General features: G+C 56.6%; 4 protein-coding genes across 4 annotated transcripts; 3 read left to right on the top strand and 1 right to left on the bottom strand.

The window, feature by feature from the left end:
- Positions 1-95: 95 nt before the first annotated feature.
- Positions 96-4779, bottom strand: JCM15063_006155 (uncharacterized protein; the record flags this gene model as incomplete). The annotated part of the gene is made up of 4 exons (XM_076680998.1): positions 96-745; positions 814-1651; positions 1726-4638; positions 4723-4779. 4 exons carry the CDS (start codon positions 4777-4779, stop codon positions 96-98), a joined length of 4458 nt encoding a protein of 1485 aa, XP_076531868.1.
- A 2987-nt stretch (positions 4780-7766) lies between these two features.
- JCM15063_006154 (uncharacterized protein) lies at positions 7767-9256 on the top strand (the record flags this gene model as incomplete). Its single annotated transcript, XM_076680997.1, has 6 exons — positions 7767-7840; positions 8100-8397; positions 8461-8704; positions 8794-8818; positions 8873-8941; positions 9016-9256. The coding sequence occupies 6 exons, from the start codon at positions 7767-7769 to the stop codon at positions 9254-9256; spliced, it is 951 nt and encodes a 316-aa protein (XP_076531867.1).
- Positions 9257-9852: 596 nt separating this feature from the next.
- On the top strand, positions 9853-11849 carry PSA1 (mannose-1-phosphate guanylyltransferase; the record flags this gene model as incomplete). Its single annotated transcript, XM_076680996.1, has 10 exons — positions 9853-9889; positions 10072-10175; positions 10362-10396; positions 10479-10530; positions 10600-10642; positions 10714-10856; positions 10934-11201; positions 11278-11570; positions 11648-11776; positions 11847-11849. The coding sequence occupies 10 exons, from the start codon at positions 9853-9855 to the stop codon at positions 11847-11849; spliced, it is 1107 nt and encodes a 368-aa protein (XP_076531866.1).
- Positions 11850-12372: 523 nt separating this feature from the next.
- Positions 12373-15289, top strand: JCM15063_006152 (uncharacterized protein; the record flags this gene model as incomplete). Its single annotated transcript, XM_076680995.1, has 8 exons — positions 12373-12407; positions 12528-12552; positions 12637-12657; positions 12737-12744; positions 12819-12903; positions 12978-13062; positions 13148-13477; positions 13569-15289. 8 exons carry the CDS (start codon positions 12373-12375, stop codon positions 15287-15289), a joined length of 2310 nt encoding a protein of 769 aa, XP_076531865.1.
- Positions 15290-15747: the final 458 nt, after the last annotated feature.

Raw genomic sequence — 15747 nt, 5'->3', positions numbered from 1 at the left:
CGAACGCTCAACCAACACTGCAGATGCGTAAAAGACTATAGTAGGAAGACAAAGGTGCGATTTTGAGATGGAAGGGGCGGTGCCTCGTTACGAGCTTAGTCCATTCTGCGCGGCAAGACCTGCCCCGAACTGTAGCTGACAAGTTGCCCAGGGCGTGCTCCCACTTGTCTCTTGGTGTCTCGACTTGCAGTCGAGTGAGACTTGACGCTCGAAGCTGGATGCCAAGATGACATCGATCCGCCCAAATCCGTTCGTCTCTCACCGGTTCCAAGGTGACCCTCCATCTCTTTCCGGACCTTCTTGAGCCGGATCGCCCACCATCCCCTCTCCTCTCGCTCGAGTTCAGATCCGTCCTCGGTAGTTTCGCTGTTCCCGCCCCTCGAGATCTTTTCGAGCTGTTGCTGACTCGGGGACTTGGGCACGATGCCGGCGTCGAGGTAAGATGCGCACGAGAGACGTTCAACGGGGGTGACCGGGTACGGATCGAACGACGACAACATCGAAGGGAATGACAGAGACCGTAATGCGAACAGGTAAGAGCGTTCGAATGCTTGAAGCCACCGGATTCGCTCCTTGACTTGGGAATCGAACGAGGCCGATGGTGGAAGTGGGCTCCTTGAAGAGTTTGAAGGTGGTAACGTCAGGAAGATGGACGATGCGAGTGAAGTGTTCGAGAGCGAGAGGGGCGTTTTTTCTTGACCTTCTCGAATGGGGAGAAGATCGATCTCGACGAGATGTTCGTGCTCTGGTTGTACATACGCAATGTCAGCTTCAGTCTTGGACAAAGTCTCAAGCTAGGAGCGAGTGCCTCACCGGTTTTGCCGCTGAGATCCGAGACCCCAAGAACCCTTGAAAGCCCGACAGTGTCGAGCGCTCTGTACGTTGGTTCGGCGAGGGCCTTCTTGCCGCGCGTACCAAACGCTGCGGCAGGAGCACTCGGTCTCGTGGCGAGCACGACGAGATCGGAAAAGACAAAGACGTAGACTGACGACTCCTTCGCTTTCGTCTTGACTATCCGCCTAGCGGGCCTCCGGTTGGCAGAGAATGCATCGAACGCCGATGTGACCGCTTTCGACGAGTCTTCACTGTAAGTTGACGACGAGTTGGACACGAGCGAATCGGGGCGGAGGAATGGCGACGGCAGCGGTGACGACGCGGAACCAAAGTCGAATCGAGACGGGCTTTGGAACCCGCCTGGCGTCGTAGGCGAGTTCCAGCCCGACGAAGGATCGGACCCGTACGTCAGAGATCCAACCGAGAGAGAACTCGAACTCGAATCGGACACGGTCGAACGGGGTCTCGCCGAGTCGACCAGTGGGGACAACCCAGGCGAGATCGGAGCGTTACCTCGCAGAGTTGGTCTTTCGGCTCCCACGCGAGCGATTGCGTCCATCTCGAGAAGAGAGCGATCTTTGTCGCTGATGTGTACTCGCTTGAGCACACCGTGCGCGACAAGGCGGCGGTCTCGACATGCGAGACGGAAGCCGTTCGGTAGTCCCGAAATGCGCGATTCGAGTAGTTTCGTCTCCTCGTACTCGTCTTCGCGAGTCTTGACTTCCTGCATGACCCGGATCATCGAGTCGGTCGAGTGTAGAAGCGAGAGGGTACTGAAGTGATCGGGATGCGTCGGTGGAGTCAAGTCGCAGAGTTGCTGACAGTTTCAACAGATCGTGGCGGTCAGCTTTTTTTCAGTGGACACGCGAGAGCTTGGCTACCGACACTCACGCGGAAGAAGAGAGGGTACTTCATCAAGCGCTGGACCGGTTTCAGCAGAAAGCTCGAGAGAGGCAGGTTGCCACACTCTGGCAGGCTGATCTGCATCCTGACGAATTCCCCGAAATCGCTCGTGGGGTCGGCTGACATGTGGTCGATCTGCCTCGTAACCGTCTCGAAACGGACGAGGTAAGGCTGGTGTACTTCGAGTCGGGCGACGAAGGGGAGGAAAGCTTCGGCGATCTTGGCGACAACCGGATATTGTGCCGTTCGAGCTTCCTCGAGCGCTTCAAAGATTTGCGAGTGCAGATGCACAATGTCGTCGAGCCAGTCGAGCAAGCGAGAGACCGGAACGGGCACACCCTTGATCCAGGTGCCGGCGCGTGTGCGGAGAGGAAGCGTGAAGACCTGAATGACGCCTCTGAGTCCGTTCACGAACGACCGCTCCGTCTCGCACAACTCCCAGATGACTTCCTGACGACGCATCTCCATGGCGCCGAGCTCGTGCGCGAGATCTTCAAAGTCGTCCAACCCGAGAGTCGAACGCCACGTCCTGCCCTGAAACGGAGACTGAGTAAGAGGCGTCGAGGGTGTCGGAGGCTGCAGATCGGGGCGTGCGGCAGAAGCCGACGTATGGTGAGGCAGAGGGGTTTGTGAGGTCGAGGCAGAAAGCGCTGGACCCGAGATCGGACCCGAGATAAGGCCATCCGTGATCGCTCTGCGACGAGACGTCCGGCCTTCGTCTTTTTCCCTCTCATCGTCCGCGTCTTTCGAGTTGTGCGAGCTCGTCCGCGACCTGACCTTGTCCATTCCGCTCGAGAACAACGCCGAGATCCGCTTGGACGACTTTGAAGCGCTGAGGACTGATCGGCGTCGGCCAGAGAACCCGTCTTCGTGCGAAGTCCGTCTCCTAAGCGTCGACAAAGTGGAAGCGGCTAGGCTGGGCGCGAGGGAGGAAGAGCGGGGCTGAGGCGACGAGGTTGATGCTGAAGCTGTTGGCAACAAGGTCGCAAGCGGACCTTCAGTGCGCAGACTGACATCGCGAGTTGCCACATCGTCTGGCGGACCCGGAGCTGGAAGAGCTGGTGTCATCGTCAAAACGGGCGTTGCAGGCTCCGCGACGAGCGGCGGAGATGTGGGCAGGTCGGCAGGTCGAGACGAGAGAGGCGCAGAGCTCGTCTCTGGAAACAGATCGATCGAAAGCGCTCGTGGCAAGACAGGTCGTGACGAGGGGGCATACGAGCTTTGCTTTGCTTGTGGCGCCTCGAAGTTGAGCATTTCGAAGTTGATCCCGAGCCCGCTGTCGTCGAAGCCCTGCGACATCGGCCGGACCGAGCGTCGTTTGGGCGAGAGAGGCTTCGCATCGCGCGTTCCGGTACCGGTGTAAGACAAGCGCCAAGATTGTCGCGCAAAGCTTTTGACGGGACTAGCCGAAGCGGATGCTGCGTCTGTCGCTGCTGTCTGGACGGGTAGAGCAACAGCGGTACTGTCGGCTCCTCCTGTAGCGTAGCCAAACTGCACTGCAGCAGGTTTTTTGCTGGGAGATTCGACAGGATGCGGCGCGAACAGTGGGAGGGGGATTGTACCGGAGGTGAGCGGCGAGAAGCTGTCAGGATCAAAGTCGAGGTGGAACGGCTTTCGATTCGGCGAGGCGTGTTGGACCGAGGTTGTGCGGGATCTCGGAGTTGCCCATACGGACTCTTCGTGGTCAATCGACGTGCGGTTCCTGGTGAGCTCGAAATGTTGCCCCTGAGATAGTCGCCGATCCCGATCCGGGAACCGCTCTTGCGAAACGAGCGAATCTCGTTTCGTTCGATCTTGTTGGCCGCCCTGCTCTTCCTCCCCTTCCTCCTCCATCAACAGCGCACCTGCGGTGAAGCTCGTCGATCCAAGCACCATTCCCAGCCCGGAGATCAGGCTTGACAACCTTCTCTGTCTCGCCCAATCGTCCGTGTCGCCTTCCTTCGCACCGCCTCCAGAAGTTTTCCCTTTCGTCGGGCTCGACACTGCTGAAGAAGAAGGATCTGATGCAGTGTCCGAGGTCGTCCACGAAGCCGGGAATTGCGCAGCGAGACTGAGTGTGAACTGATCAATCTGGGATTGGGTCAAACTCTCGCGCACAGCGAGATACGATTCTGGTAGCGCATGAGGTCTATCGAGGCGGAAGATTGAGCCATTCGACTGATGCTGATGCTGCTGCGATGCTGGTTCTCGGGAGGGAACAGAAGGGGGTGAGGCTGAACCAGGAGGGCGCGAGCGAGGGAACGTGAAAGCAGACATGGCCCGGGTCCGTGAAGGCGAGGTGGTGTCAAACTCCTGCTTGGGCGGTATCGGCTGAATAATCTCAAACTCGGTTCCGTGGATGAGGGTAGTTTGTGATTCTCCGGCGCGACTTGTAGCAGGATTTAGTGCAGCCTTCCTGTCGACCTTGACAACCGTGGGGGAGAGTTCGCGATGCGGTGATCTGGTTGGGCGTGGTGGAGGTGGAGGGGTTCGCAGAGGTATCGAGCGTGCTGTGACAAAGCTTGCTGGGGAGCCCGCAGAATCTGTTCTGGACGGAGACAGGCCTGGGGTCGACGGAGAAGGCGACAGCGAAGAGACGGTCCTGGCAGTCTTCTGCAGCAATGGCGAAGTTGAAGGCGTCGTGCTCGTCGCAGGGTTGATCTGGCGTCTCGATCTCGACCGGATGTCCACCTCGCTACGCGCTCTTCCAATCGGCTTCCCTCCCGTGTATGAAGCTGCTTGCCCAATCTCCATCGCAGCTCCGCTTGCAACATGTCGTGCTGGGCTCGTCGCGACTTGAGCTGGAGGTCTGCGAACCGCGGCAGCGGGAGAGCTCGTCGCATAATTTGCCGCCTGGTTCAAAGTCGAGGTTGACGCAAAGGGCCGAGCAGCGTACGGCGTATAGCTGGATTTCGCGAAGCTCTACAAGTCGGATTGGCCAGCGGGAAACTGTCAGCTCGGGGACAAGCAGGACGACAAGTGGCAAGGACCGCAGATGCGGCTTACCTCAGTGCGTTCCCGGAACTTTGCTCCTTCATAGCGATCCTGAGAAAGCGCTGCCATCCGCGTAACGCCAAGCGGTGAACAAGGTCGGGATGATTCTGTGGGCAGAGGCGGGATGCGCGTTGACGGGGTCGGGGGCACAGGGAGGCGTCGAGAATTGTCAGCAATCCATTCGCGTACACGTCTTTGTAGGGGGGTGGAACCTCGACGTGTGCGCGCAATGTTTGGCGTTTGAGATTCCGGAGCCGGTTCGGAGTGAGATTGCCCGCGAATGCCCTCGCGTGAGTCGATCACTCGTTTCGTCCTGCGCTTGATCGGTCCGCCGCACGCAGCAGGGTACTACAACGCTCGTTGGCAAAGACAGGTGCAACTCACGCTCGCTTGTTGCTTCCTTCGAGTAAAGTTGATTGATTCTGGTCAGTTGCGGCAGCCAGGATTGAACCATCTCCGTCCTCGCGCTCGCCGCGATGCGCAGTCGGGCACGCATCGAGTCCCTGCCGTTGAATCCGCGGTGATTCTTCCAGCTGACAGCGTCGTTGGGAGCGAATGCGGGAGAGCGAGAAGAATGGTCTTCCGGGACGCAGCGAGCGCGCCGGCTTCGCAAGGGCCTCGACCGACTTGGCGCGCGATCAATTTGACGTCGGGAAGCGGACGTTCCGCATGCTCTTGGGCAACTCTTCGAGTACATACGGCGGGTATTAGAAGCGACAAGGTACACTACCGTAGTCGCAGGCAATGTATACGCTGAGCATGGGTGACCATGGCGATGATATGCTGTTTCGAAAAATGGCCTTCTCATTCCTCACTTGCGCAGATTCCCACTCTCTCAGGATGGCGGCACCGCCTTTGCGCGATGCGCATGCCCTTGCTTGGCCCCGTATCCTCCGCCACAGGTTCTTGCTAGAATAACGCTTCTTGTTCGCGTTCGCGGACGAACGATTCTCACCCGTACTTGGGACGGAGCTCAAGAACTGCCTGGCTTCATCCAACTGGCTGCTTGAGCTAAATTGGGACCATTCTGTTGCGAATCTTGCTGTCTGTATCGGCAAGCTCATCGGAGCGAGAGGGAGCTCGATGAGGTTCTGCAAGGTCACAGCAGACAATGCTAGCCTGAGACGGAACTCTCATGGGTGTGAGCTGAGCCGGAGATTGACGAGAGCTGCAGCTTCGACAGGCGGTTGCGCTCCCCTAACAGAATCGATAACAAAGCTACGAGGGCGAGGGGAGGTAGTGCACAAGGAATGGCGCGAAGATTACGAACGAGCTCTCCTTTTTCCTGCAACCCGCCGCGATTAGCTCGAACTAAGGGAGGGCACTGTTGGATCAGTACTCCAAGTGCTGTACTGTAATGGCATTGGTTGGGTCAAATTCGGCAGTCAAACAGGCGATTTGACCGAGAACGGTCTTAACGCTCACCGGGAATCGTGGTCCACCGGAAGCTAGTATTGCTGACAGTGTGTTTGGAGGGCCTCCTCAGGCGTCAACACGCACTGAGAGAGTCTGTTGCTGCTAGGATCAGGACTCACTCGCAGGGGATTGGCGCGACTCGAGCTTGTACAAAGCTTACATTTACGCTTTACAGTCAAAGGGGGATTGCATGCGCTTTCGAGATTTGCGCCACTTGTTACGTTCGATGCCCACGATTGCCCCGATCCTTTCGAGGCTATGGCCTGAGCCGCAAACAACAGGCGCTCGAACGAGAGTAAAGCTTCAGTCCATTTAAATCAATAACGCGCCACCTCGTCTCCCGCCGCCGGCGATTGGTACAAATGTAGGAAGAGATGTCCAAAATGACTTGAAACGACGTACTCGACCGCTCCAGGGCGTGCAATAACTGCAAGGAGACTCTGCATCTTCACATTGCTTTCGAGTACATTGCTAGTAGCACGCGCCTGGACAGAATACAGCCCGATCTTCACCTCTACTCCGTACAGCTGTCAGGTCGGACGCCAAACACGAGCGACACGAGGGCTGGAGAAAGTGGGGAGCGACGTGAGGTAGCAGCTCGGGTACTACGCTGAGCGCCAATACAACAGGCGCGCCTTTCTATCGGAGGGAGTTTGTTTAAGCGACGTAATGGCAGCCAGCCGGCGAGTCGAGTGAGCAGCGAGATTCTGAGATGTCACAAAGACTCAAAGGAGCTAGCTCACCAGGAACAGACGAGTTCACCTCTGCTTTTGGGACAAGCGGGAGATAAGCCTCTTGCAAGGTGCGGGAGCTGACCAGTATCAAGCGCAGTAACAGTGCTGCTCGCGGCCACACATAGAGCTCATGCATGTTTGAAAGTCGAACTGTACAGCCTCGTTTGAGCAAAGGTCGTACAGGAAGATAAGGAGTGCGCGGCCCCAGGCGACCCTTTCCACGCTTAGGCTATAGCCTTCGAACAGCGAATGACGGCCGACGCTCGACCGATAGCATAAGCGGTAACAGCATCAAGAGCGATGGCAGGACTCTAGCTGGGAGTCGTACGGAAATTCCAACGCTGTCTCTCGCGTTCCTCTCGTTATGCCGGGACCGATGCTGAGACAAGGGTAAGATATTGCACGTCACTTCTGCGCTAGAGTGACTCGGTGGGTGAATGGGTGCAGAAAAGAGCAGGACAAGGTTCTTCGTGAGGGCCAGTTCCCGATTGTCGAGACTGTTCCCCGCAAGACCTGCTGTCGAGCCGATCGAGATGGTTTGCGGATACTGTCGAGACGCCTATCGTGCCTCGAATTGAACCTGTGCAAGGACAGGGAACGATCAGCGATGTGGAGGCGCAGGACAACCTCGACCCGAGGAACCAAGCTCTGGCTTACCACTGCACAGTGGGCGCACGCAAAGAAACACACTTCTGGTCAGCCACACTAGCATACGCGGCTAACGTGAGAGAGCGCGAGGGGACTCACTTCGCTTGATGCGCTTTTTGTACATCACTCGGCATCCGCACTCCCGGCATCGGATAGGTTCCCGAGCCTTGATCTCGTTGTTGGCAGCACAATCTATCGAGTTCTGCGAGTTAGCCGAGCAGTCTCGAGAGGGCACGAGGGCTCCTTCGCCGGGCCGAGATGAAGAACAGGAAGATGGAACGCGGCGTACCGGCACACGTGTACTCGATCGCGGCTTGGGGCGCACCTGCTCGGTACGGCTGACCTTGACCGTTCATCCTAGCAGCGACAGTGGCAGACCAGAGTGGAGGGTGCGGGAAACGATTCGCGCTGCGCTCATTCTCCTCGTTCAACTTTGTTCCATCTGACGAATCATTCTGCCCATCAGTCTCGCTGATCTACCCCGATGGATACGCTGTGGTTGTCGCGGCAAGTTCTGCCCAACTTCTTTTCCGCTGGACCGCATCGCTCATACTACACGGCAACGCGCAATCTGCACCGCTCGTGACATAGTCTCCTCGGCTGGACTTATACCGTCGCATGGTCGCTCTCGTTCTATCCTCAAGTCCTTCTCAACTACAGGCGAAAGAGTGTGACGGGCCTGTCGTTTGACTTTGTCGCGATCAACCCGACGGGTCATTTCTGTCTCCTCATCGTCAACCTCGCCCTCTACTTCTCGTCGCCCGTGCGCAGAGAGTACCAGGATCGTCACGAAGGGCACTTGCCGCAGGTACAAATCAACGATGTGTGGTTCAGCACGCACGCGACAATTCTCTCTGCATGCACTCTAGCTCAGACCTTGTGCTACAAGGCAAGCTCTGGCCCCTCTGGCTCGACAGATGGCTACTCTGACGCAAAAACGATTCCATCACAGAGAGATCCCTCACAGCGTACCTCGACGTTCAACCGTATCTTTCTCGCATTCGTGTTCGTTTCTTCGGCTGCGCTGTCAGTACTCGCCGCGTCGCCTCGGATCCCCGAGATCGAGTGGCTCGACTTGGTCGCCTACTTGTCGTACATCAAGCTGTACATCTCGTTCTCCAAGTATGTCCCCCAAGTGAGACTGAACTATCAGCGAAAATCGACTGTCGGGTGGTCGATCGAGAACATCCTGCTCGGTGCGCTACTTTCTGTTTCCTGCTTGCACATTCTTCGCACAACGCGTCTCACGGAGAGCTTACGAGAATGAATTGCCAAATCCTCATAGATCTCACTGGCGGAACCCTCTCGCTGTACGCGGATCTCATTTCAATCGTACTGTAACAAGCTGACTCTCGCGAGTGCAGAGCTCAACTCGTGTTGGACTCTTGGAGAGCCCAAGACTGGCAAGGAGTCACAGGCAATCCGGGCAAATTGTGCGTCTATGCCCGCGGCGATGCCCCACGCAACTCGCCGCCGTGACTGATTCTTGCGTGTTGATCGCTGGTAGAGGTCTGTCGATACTCACACTCGGGTTCGACTTGATCTTTATTGTCCAACACTACATCCTCTATCGCGGGAGCACGAGTCGACCTGCGCTCGGTTCGTCTGCTCGACCTGTCGCAGTCGATAGCCGCGCACAACGATCTCGATCGACATCATTCGAAGCCGAGAGACACTTACCCCGAGGTGGCTTGGAGGAAGAAAACCGCTCTCCCGGAGAGCGGACACCTTTACTCGGATCGAGCTGAAGGAGGCGGGTCAGGGTTCTTCTTTTCGGACTATATAGGTTATAACCCATTTCCCCGTGTTGTAATGGCAATTCAAAGTTCCCGATGCATCTGGACGGGGTCTTTTTTCAGCCATTTTTACGGGGTCCCTCATCACGACGGTTCGGGAAGTCGCATTTTCTGAAACCTCGAATATTGAATCGTGCAACTTGGCTGTTCTGCTTCTTGCTTCTGTGTTTGTCTCTGTGTGAACCGAGTGTCCAAGCCATCGTCGAGGTACGCGTGTCTGCTTCTCAACTCGACTGCGCCGTTGTTTTGTGTCGTGTTTATTGTTGCGCGGTGCATTATTCGGCCGGGCCTCGATTTCATTGACGTTCTTTCTCTCCCTTCCCTCTCGCTCTCGCTCTTCCTTGCTTGTTCTGCACCGCCTGACAGCTACTTGTCTTCTGTGAGTTTCACACCCTATTCTTTTTGATTCCTCTTTTTGGAGTCGAGGAATCTCCGTAGAACGCGGCTTGAAACTGAACGGCGCGCCGCGCATCTCTCGCTCTCTTCTCTCTCTCTCGCAGCTTCTCTCCCGTCTCTGTTCCTCGCAACCCTTTCAGTTCCATTTCAAGATGCCCGGAGATCTCAAGGCCCTCATCCTCGTCGGTGGTAAGTCTGCGCCGGTTCGCATTCGCAGCAGAGACGTGGATCGTTGCTTCAACCCAAGTTCGAGAGGGACCCTCGATCTGATCGCGTCTGATCGAGGTCTTCTCGCTCGCCCGCGACGCTCCACGCCTGCGCAAAAAATTGTCGTCGACCTGTCTGCTCACGATCCCACTCGTTCTGTGCAGGTTTCGGTACCCGACTCCGTCCTTTGACCCTCACCCTTCCCAAGCCTCTCGTGCCGTTCGCCAACAAGGCGATCCTCCTCCACTTGGTCGAGAACCTTGTCAAGGTACGTGTCCTCCTGCATGCCCTTGCTGCACTGGCATAGATCAGACGCGCGCGCGAGTTCCCCGAGCCGGAAATCGACGTGTTCGGGTTCTGGAATCCGCGCGCACAATTCCGCCGCAGCCGACTCGCTCTCTCCCAGAACTGACTCGGAACCCTCTCATTCTGTGCACGTGCGTGTTATGAACAGGCTGGCGTCAAGCACATCGTCCTCGCGGTCAACTAGTAAGGGGAATTTCGTTCAACTTGTTCTCGCGTGTGTGCTGCGCAGTGTTCTGATCAACGGTCGTATTCGCTCTGTTTACAGCCGACCCGAGGTCATGATCTCGGTCCTCAAGCAGTACGAGGAGAAGTACAACGTGAGTCGCCTCGTTGGTACGCGTTTCCTGAAACAAACGCAACTCTGACCTCGCTTGCTTGGCTTGTAGATCACCATCACCTTCTCGGTCGAGACTGAGCCTCTCGGAACTGGTACGTACAAGACAACCGAATCAGGGCTGCTCAAGTTGCGATCGAATTGACTCTTTTGCCCCAACGTGCAGCTGGTCCCCTTGCCCTCGCGCGCGAAGTTCTCGGCAAGGACGACGCGCCTTTCTTCGTCCTCAACTCGGACGTCACTTGCTCGTACCCCTTCGAGCAAATGCGCGACTTCCACGCCGCTCACGGCGGAGAGGGAACCCTTCTCGTACGTTGCCGAAATTCTCGTCGCTGTCGTCTGGTCGCCAGTCAGAACTGAACATATTATCTCGCGCATTCTCACAGGTCACCAAGGTTGACGAGCCGTCCAAGTATGGTGTCGTTCTCACCCACCCCAACTCGTCTGCGATCGACCGCTTCGTCGAGAAGCCCAAGGAGTACGTCGGCAACCGCATCAACGCCGGTATCTACATCTTCAACCCTTCGATCCTCGACCGCATCGAGGTCAAGCCCACCTCGATCGAGAGCGACATTTTCCCCTTGATGGCCAAGGACCAGCAACTGCACGCTATGGACCTCGAGGGCTTCTGGATGGACGTTGGACAGCCCAAAGGTGAGCGAAGCCTCCTTTCCGAGCATCCAAGATCGAGGAATGGTCCCTGATCAGGACTGTCTACCGTATTTCGTAGACTACCTCACCGGAACCTGCCTCTACCTCTCGCACCTCACCTCGCAAAAGTCGGCCGAACTGTCGTCTCCTGCCCAAAACCCGGCCGTTGTGGCTGGCAACGTCCTGATCGACCCTTCGGCGACCGTCGACCCTACGGCGTCGATCGGACCCAACGTCGTGATTGGCCCCAACTGCGTCGTCGGCAAGGGCGCTCGTCTCCAGCGCTGTGTTCTCCTCGAGAACGCGCGCGTCAAGGACCACGCTTTCCTCCAATCCGCCATCATTGGCTGGAACTCGACTGTCGGCAAATGGGTGAGTTTCTGTTTCTGGCTTTCATCGCGGTCGCTCTCTCTCAGTTCTGACCCGTGCTTCTCATTTGTGCTCGCCAGGCTCGCATTGAGGGTTGCACCGTCCTCGGTGACGACGTCAACGTCAAGGACGAGATCTACGTGAACGGAGCTTCGGTCCTGCCCCACAAGAGTCTCTCGTCGAGCATCCTCGAACCTTCGATCGTTATGGTGCGTTTCCTATTACTTTTTGCGACGGTGTCATGCGCGGATTGCTCATGTTCTCTTTACGTTGTTGCAGTAAACATGCCCGCCGTGCGGTCCCACTTCGATTTTCAAACCGTATCTTGTCTAGACTTGTGCTTTTTTTTTCACCTGTGACTTATTTCTTTTTCTCCTTGGTTGTTTCCTCTCTGTGCTACCCTTTTCCTTCCCCTTCGAGGTTTGACCTCAATCTCTTCCCTACCTCACACATCTTCATCTCCTCGACATGGACATTTTCTTTGTGCGATTGGCACAAACTGCACATCCCCCTCCCTTTTTTTTTCGTTCTTCATTGGCTGTTTTTGCTTGGTGCCCTTGCTTCTCCACACTCTCTACGCACGCATTTCGCACATTCCTCTCCCTGCAAATTCAGAAGCATGATCATCGCTACAACGAGCTCAGAGACGACCCATGGTAATTTAATTCGACAATCTTAATTTCGGGGCGAATCCGAGACAAGTCGGAAGAAAGACATCATAGGTCCACGGAGGGTTCCAGAATTCCAGCCCCCCCTCATCATCTTTGCTCGATAACAAACCCAACTCGATCTCATCCGAAGAACCATGTCGACGGACACGTTTCAGCACACATTCACCTGGTACGTTCTGGCCGTCGATGACTATAGTTGCTCGATTGAGGGAGCGAGATGATGTTACGCAAGTGTGACTGATTCATCTCGCGGCGACGTTTCGATCCCTTGCACGCATGACTCTGATAGGAAAGGTCATGGTAACACGGTCATTGTACGTCTCTTCCGAACTCGGAATAGCGCCCGTGGTCTGAGCTGATCTTGAGCCGTTGTGTGTTTGGGTGTGTGTTTATAACAGGCGACCGGCACTTTCGACGACGTAAGTTGCGCATTGGATTCCCCGATCTCTCGCTGCCCTGGCTGGTGCTGACGAGTCCAAATCGTACTTGGTCATGTAGTGGAAGACGTACGTCAACACCTGAGGAGAGGGTTCCTCGTGATCAGATCTAAACTCACGCAGCACTCGTTCATGTGTTCTAGCTCGCTCCCTCCTCTCAACAAGCTTCCCGATGGAACGTTCTCTGGTCAAATCGGTGTACCCTGCGGTCAAAAGATCGTCTACAAGGTAGAGATATCGCTCACAACGCTATCACCAAGAACCCAGCTGATTCCAATTTGACTGGTGTGTGCATTACTCAGTATGTCGTAGACGGACAGTGGATGCACAACATGGACGAGAAAACCGAGACGGACGCTTCTGGCAACGTCAACAATGTCTTCGAAGGTACGGGCTTGTGGGATACCCTTAAAACTCACTCACTTTCGAATCGATTCGCTCACAAAACACCGTCTTGCGCGGTTGAACACAGTCCCTGAGCGATCCGAGGCTGCTGCCGCTCCGGCGTCGACCGATGCGATCCTCCCCGTGCCTGCATCCGTTTCGACCGTATCGGGAGACGTCTCCAAGACGGAACCCGCCACGACTGCGACGACGACCAGCGTCGCTCCGGTCGAATCGACCCACACTCCTGCAACCGCCGACCTCCAACAACAAGCGGCTGACCTCGCGAGTCAAGTGCAACAACAAACTGTCGAGACGGCTCACGCTGCGAAAGAGAAATTGGACGAAGTGATCCCTCAAGTTCAAGACACTCTTGCTGAAGCTGCTCAAACCGCAAAGGAGAACGCTGGTCCTGCTGGTAAGTTTTCCATTATCTTTTGCTCCTCCGCCCGCGAAAGGGAGAAAAAAAAAAAAAAACTGACATCCCTTGTTTCTTCGCACGCGAGTAGCCGCTGTTGTCGGAGGCGTCATCGCCGCTACTGCCACTGCAGCAGCTGCTGGATTCTCGTCGCTCGTTGGAGGAACTCCTGAGGTCGAGCAGGACAAGTCAGTCACCGAAAACTCTGGCGCGATCACTCCGACTCGCCTTTCCGCCTCGGCTTCGCCCTTCGTCCCAGGTGGCGAAAAGCCGAAAGACCCGTCCCCTACTCCTGCTCCGGTGCAGTCGAACGAGACCTCGAAGCCTACGATCCCTTCAAACAGCTTCATCGACTCGAAAGTTCCCGAAGACGACAAGGCCCACTCGACCGAGGTCGCTCCCAAAGAATCGACTGCTTCGACCGCTGCCGCCCCGGTCTACGACGAATCGACTGCCGTAGTCGCCAAAGATGACGCGCCCAAGTCGATCGAGACTCCTATCGGCAACACTGCCCAAGCCGCCGCAACCACTGAGCCGTCTGCGACTCCGGAAAACAAGCCATTCGAGGAACCGGCTCACGTCGAAGGTCTCGTCGCTCCTGAAGAGAACCCTTCGGACAAACCTCTCTTTGCCGCTGGAGTTGCTGCGGTCGGAGCTGCTGTTGCAGGTGCGACCATCCTTGGAGAGAAAGCGTATCACGCGATCGCACCGCAGGTTCAACACGCTGCCGAAGTCACGTCTGACCAAGTCAACAAAGGGCTCGATACTGCCGCGACCACGACTTCGAACGCGATCAACCAAGCTCCCGAGACCGCCTCGAACGCGTACAACTCGGCTGCTCAAACCGCGTCGAACGCCTCCAAGTCTGCCTCTGAGACGGCTTCGCGTGGTGCTCAACAAGCTGCCGAGACTTCTGGAAACGTTCTCGAACAGGCTCAAGCCGGAGCTGCGAAAGGACTCGAGGCCGTTCAGAACTCGGCGATTGGAGCCGCCGTTCTCGGTGCGGTAGGTCTCGGGGCTGCCCACGAGCACGGACAGGCGAAGGAGACCGCCGTCGTGCCCAAGTCGGCTGTCGTCGAGGACAAAGCTACTGGCGTACCCAACCAGGACATCACCCCGCTTCCTGTCTCCGAGGCACCCGTAACGGATGCCCCGACTGTACCCAACCAAGTCCTCACTTCTCTCCCCGCCAGTGAAGCTCCTGTCGCCCCTGCCTCTGAGCCGTCGTCGCTTGCGCCGAAGAAGACCGTCGAAGCTCCGACTCTGCCCGACCAGGCCATCACGACCTTGCCCGCAAACGAAGCTCCCGTTGCTTCGACCCCTGCCTCTGCCACTCCTGCTCCCACCACGTCTGCACCCGTCCCCGCCCAAAAGGAGTCGGTTCCCGTTCCTGCTGCCGTACCGGCCCCTCCTTCCTCGAGTTTCGCGCCGCCGGTTGCCGTGAGCGAGCCTGCGTCCGTCGCGCAGCCTGTGCAACCTACCACTGCCCAGCCTTCTGCCGCCGCCGCCACGACGGCCGAGCCGAGAACTCGAGAATCTTCGTCTGTTAGCACCGCTCCTGAAACTCCGGTCAAACCGACAGGTCAACACACTCCGTACTCGACCGCACCTTCGACTCCGGCGAATGCCGCCACGGTCGGGAAGAAGTCGGGACAAGAAGCACTTGGACAAGGCAAGGCGGTTCCCTCGCAACAACAACAACAACAGTCACCGGCTTCTGCGGTTGATCAATCTTCGGCTTCGAAGAAGAAGGAGACGAGACGAGCGAGCGGATTCTTTTCGAGGATCTTTGGCAAGAAGGAACAACACTGATCCCTCCCTATCGAAAAATAAATAAAGATTTCCTGGTCCAGGGGTCCTTGTTTTTCTTCCTTTTTCCGATATCTCCCAAAAACAATGGGATCCCCACCTCCATACTTAATCAGGTCTCGACTTATACTCTGTGCTCTCTCTTCTGATTCATCATGCTCTCGATTCTCTCTCTCCTGTGTAGCTTCTGCGATATAATCTGTTTTCCCAAGAATTCAAGAATTTTCGAGAGATTCGCACCAAGAGGGTCAGACCCAGATTCGTATGACCCTCAAGAACTGTCAAGCAGCCGAATATCGAGGTGTGAAAAGAGATGTAGGCAGATTGGTGGGAGAGCGAAAAACGCAGAGCCTGGAATATCGCGCGCCCGCCTGCCCCCCTTCGGTTTCTGCTCTCCGTCGTCGTTGCCTCTGTAAGCCGCCTCTGAGCACCTGTACGAGTACTCCCAAGTACGATGTGCT

The sequence above is a fragment of the Sporobolomyces koalae genome, assembly GCF_050403365.1.
Source record: "Sporobolomyces koalae JCM15063 DNA, S_koalae_JCM15063T_v1_ctg51, whole genome shotgun sequence".
In the NCBI taxonomy this organism is placed as follows: domain Eukaryota; kingdom Fungi; phylum Basidiomycota; class Microbotryomycetes; order Sporidiobolales; family Sporidiobolaceae; genus Sporobolomyces; species Sporobolomyces koalae.
The sequence above is the reverse complement of the archived record's forward strand: the minus strand, read 5'-3'. Positions and strand labels throughout refer to the sequence as shown.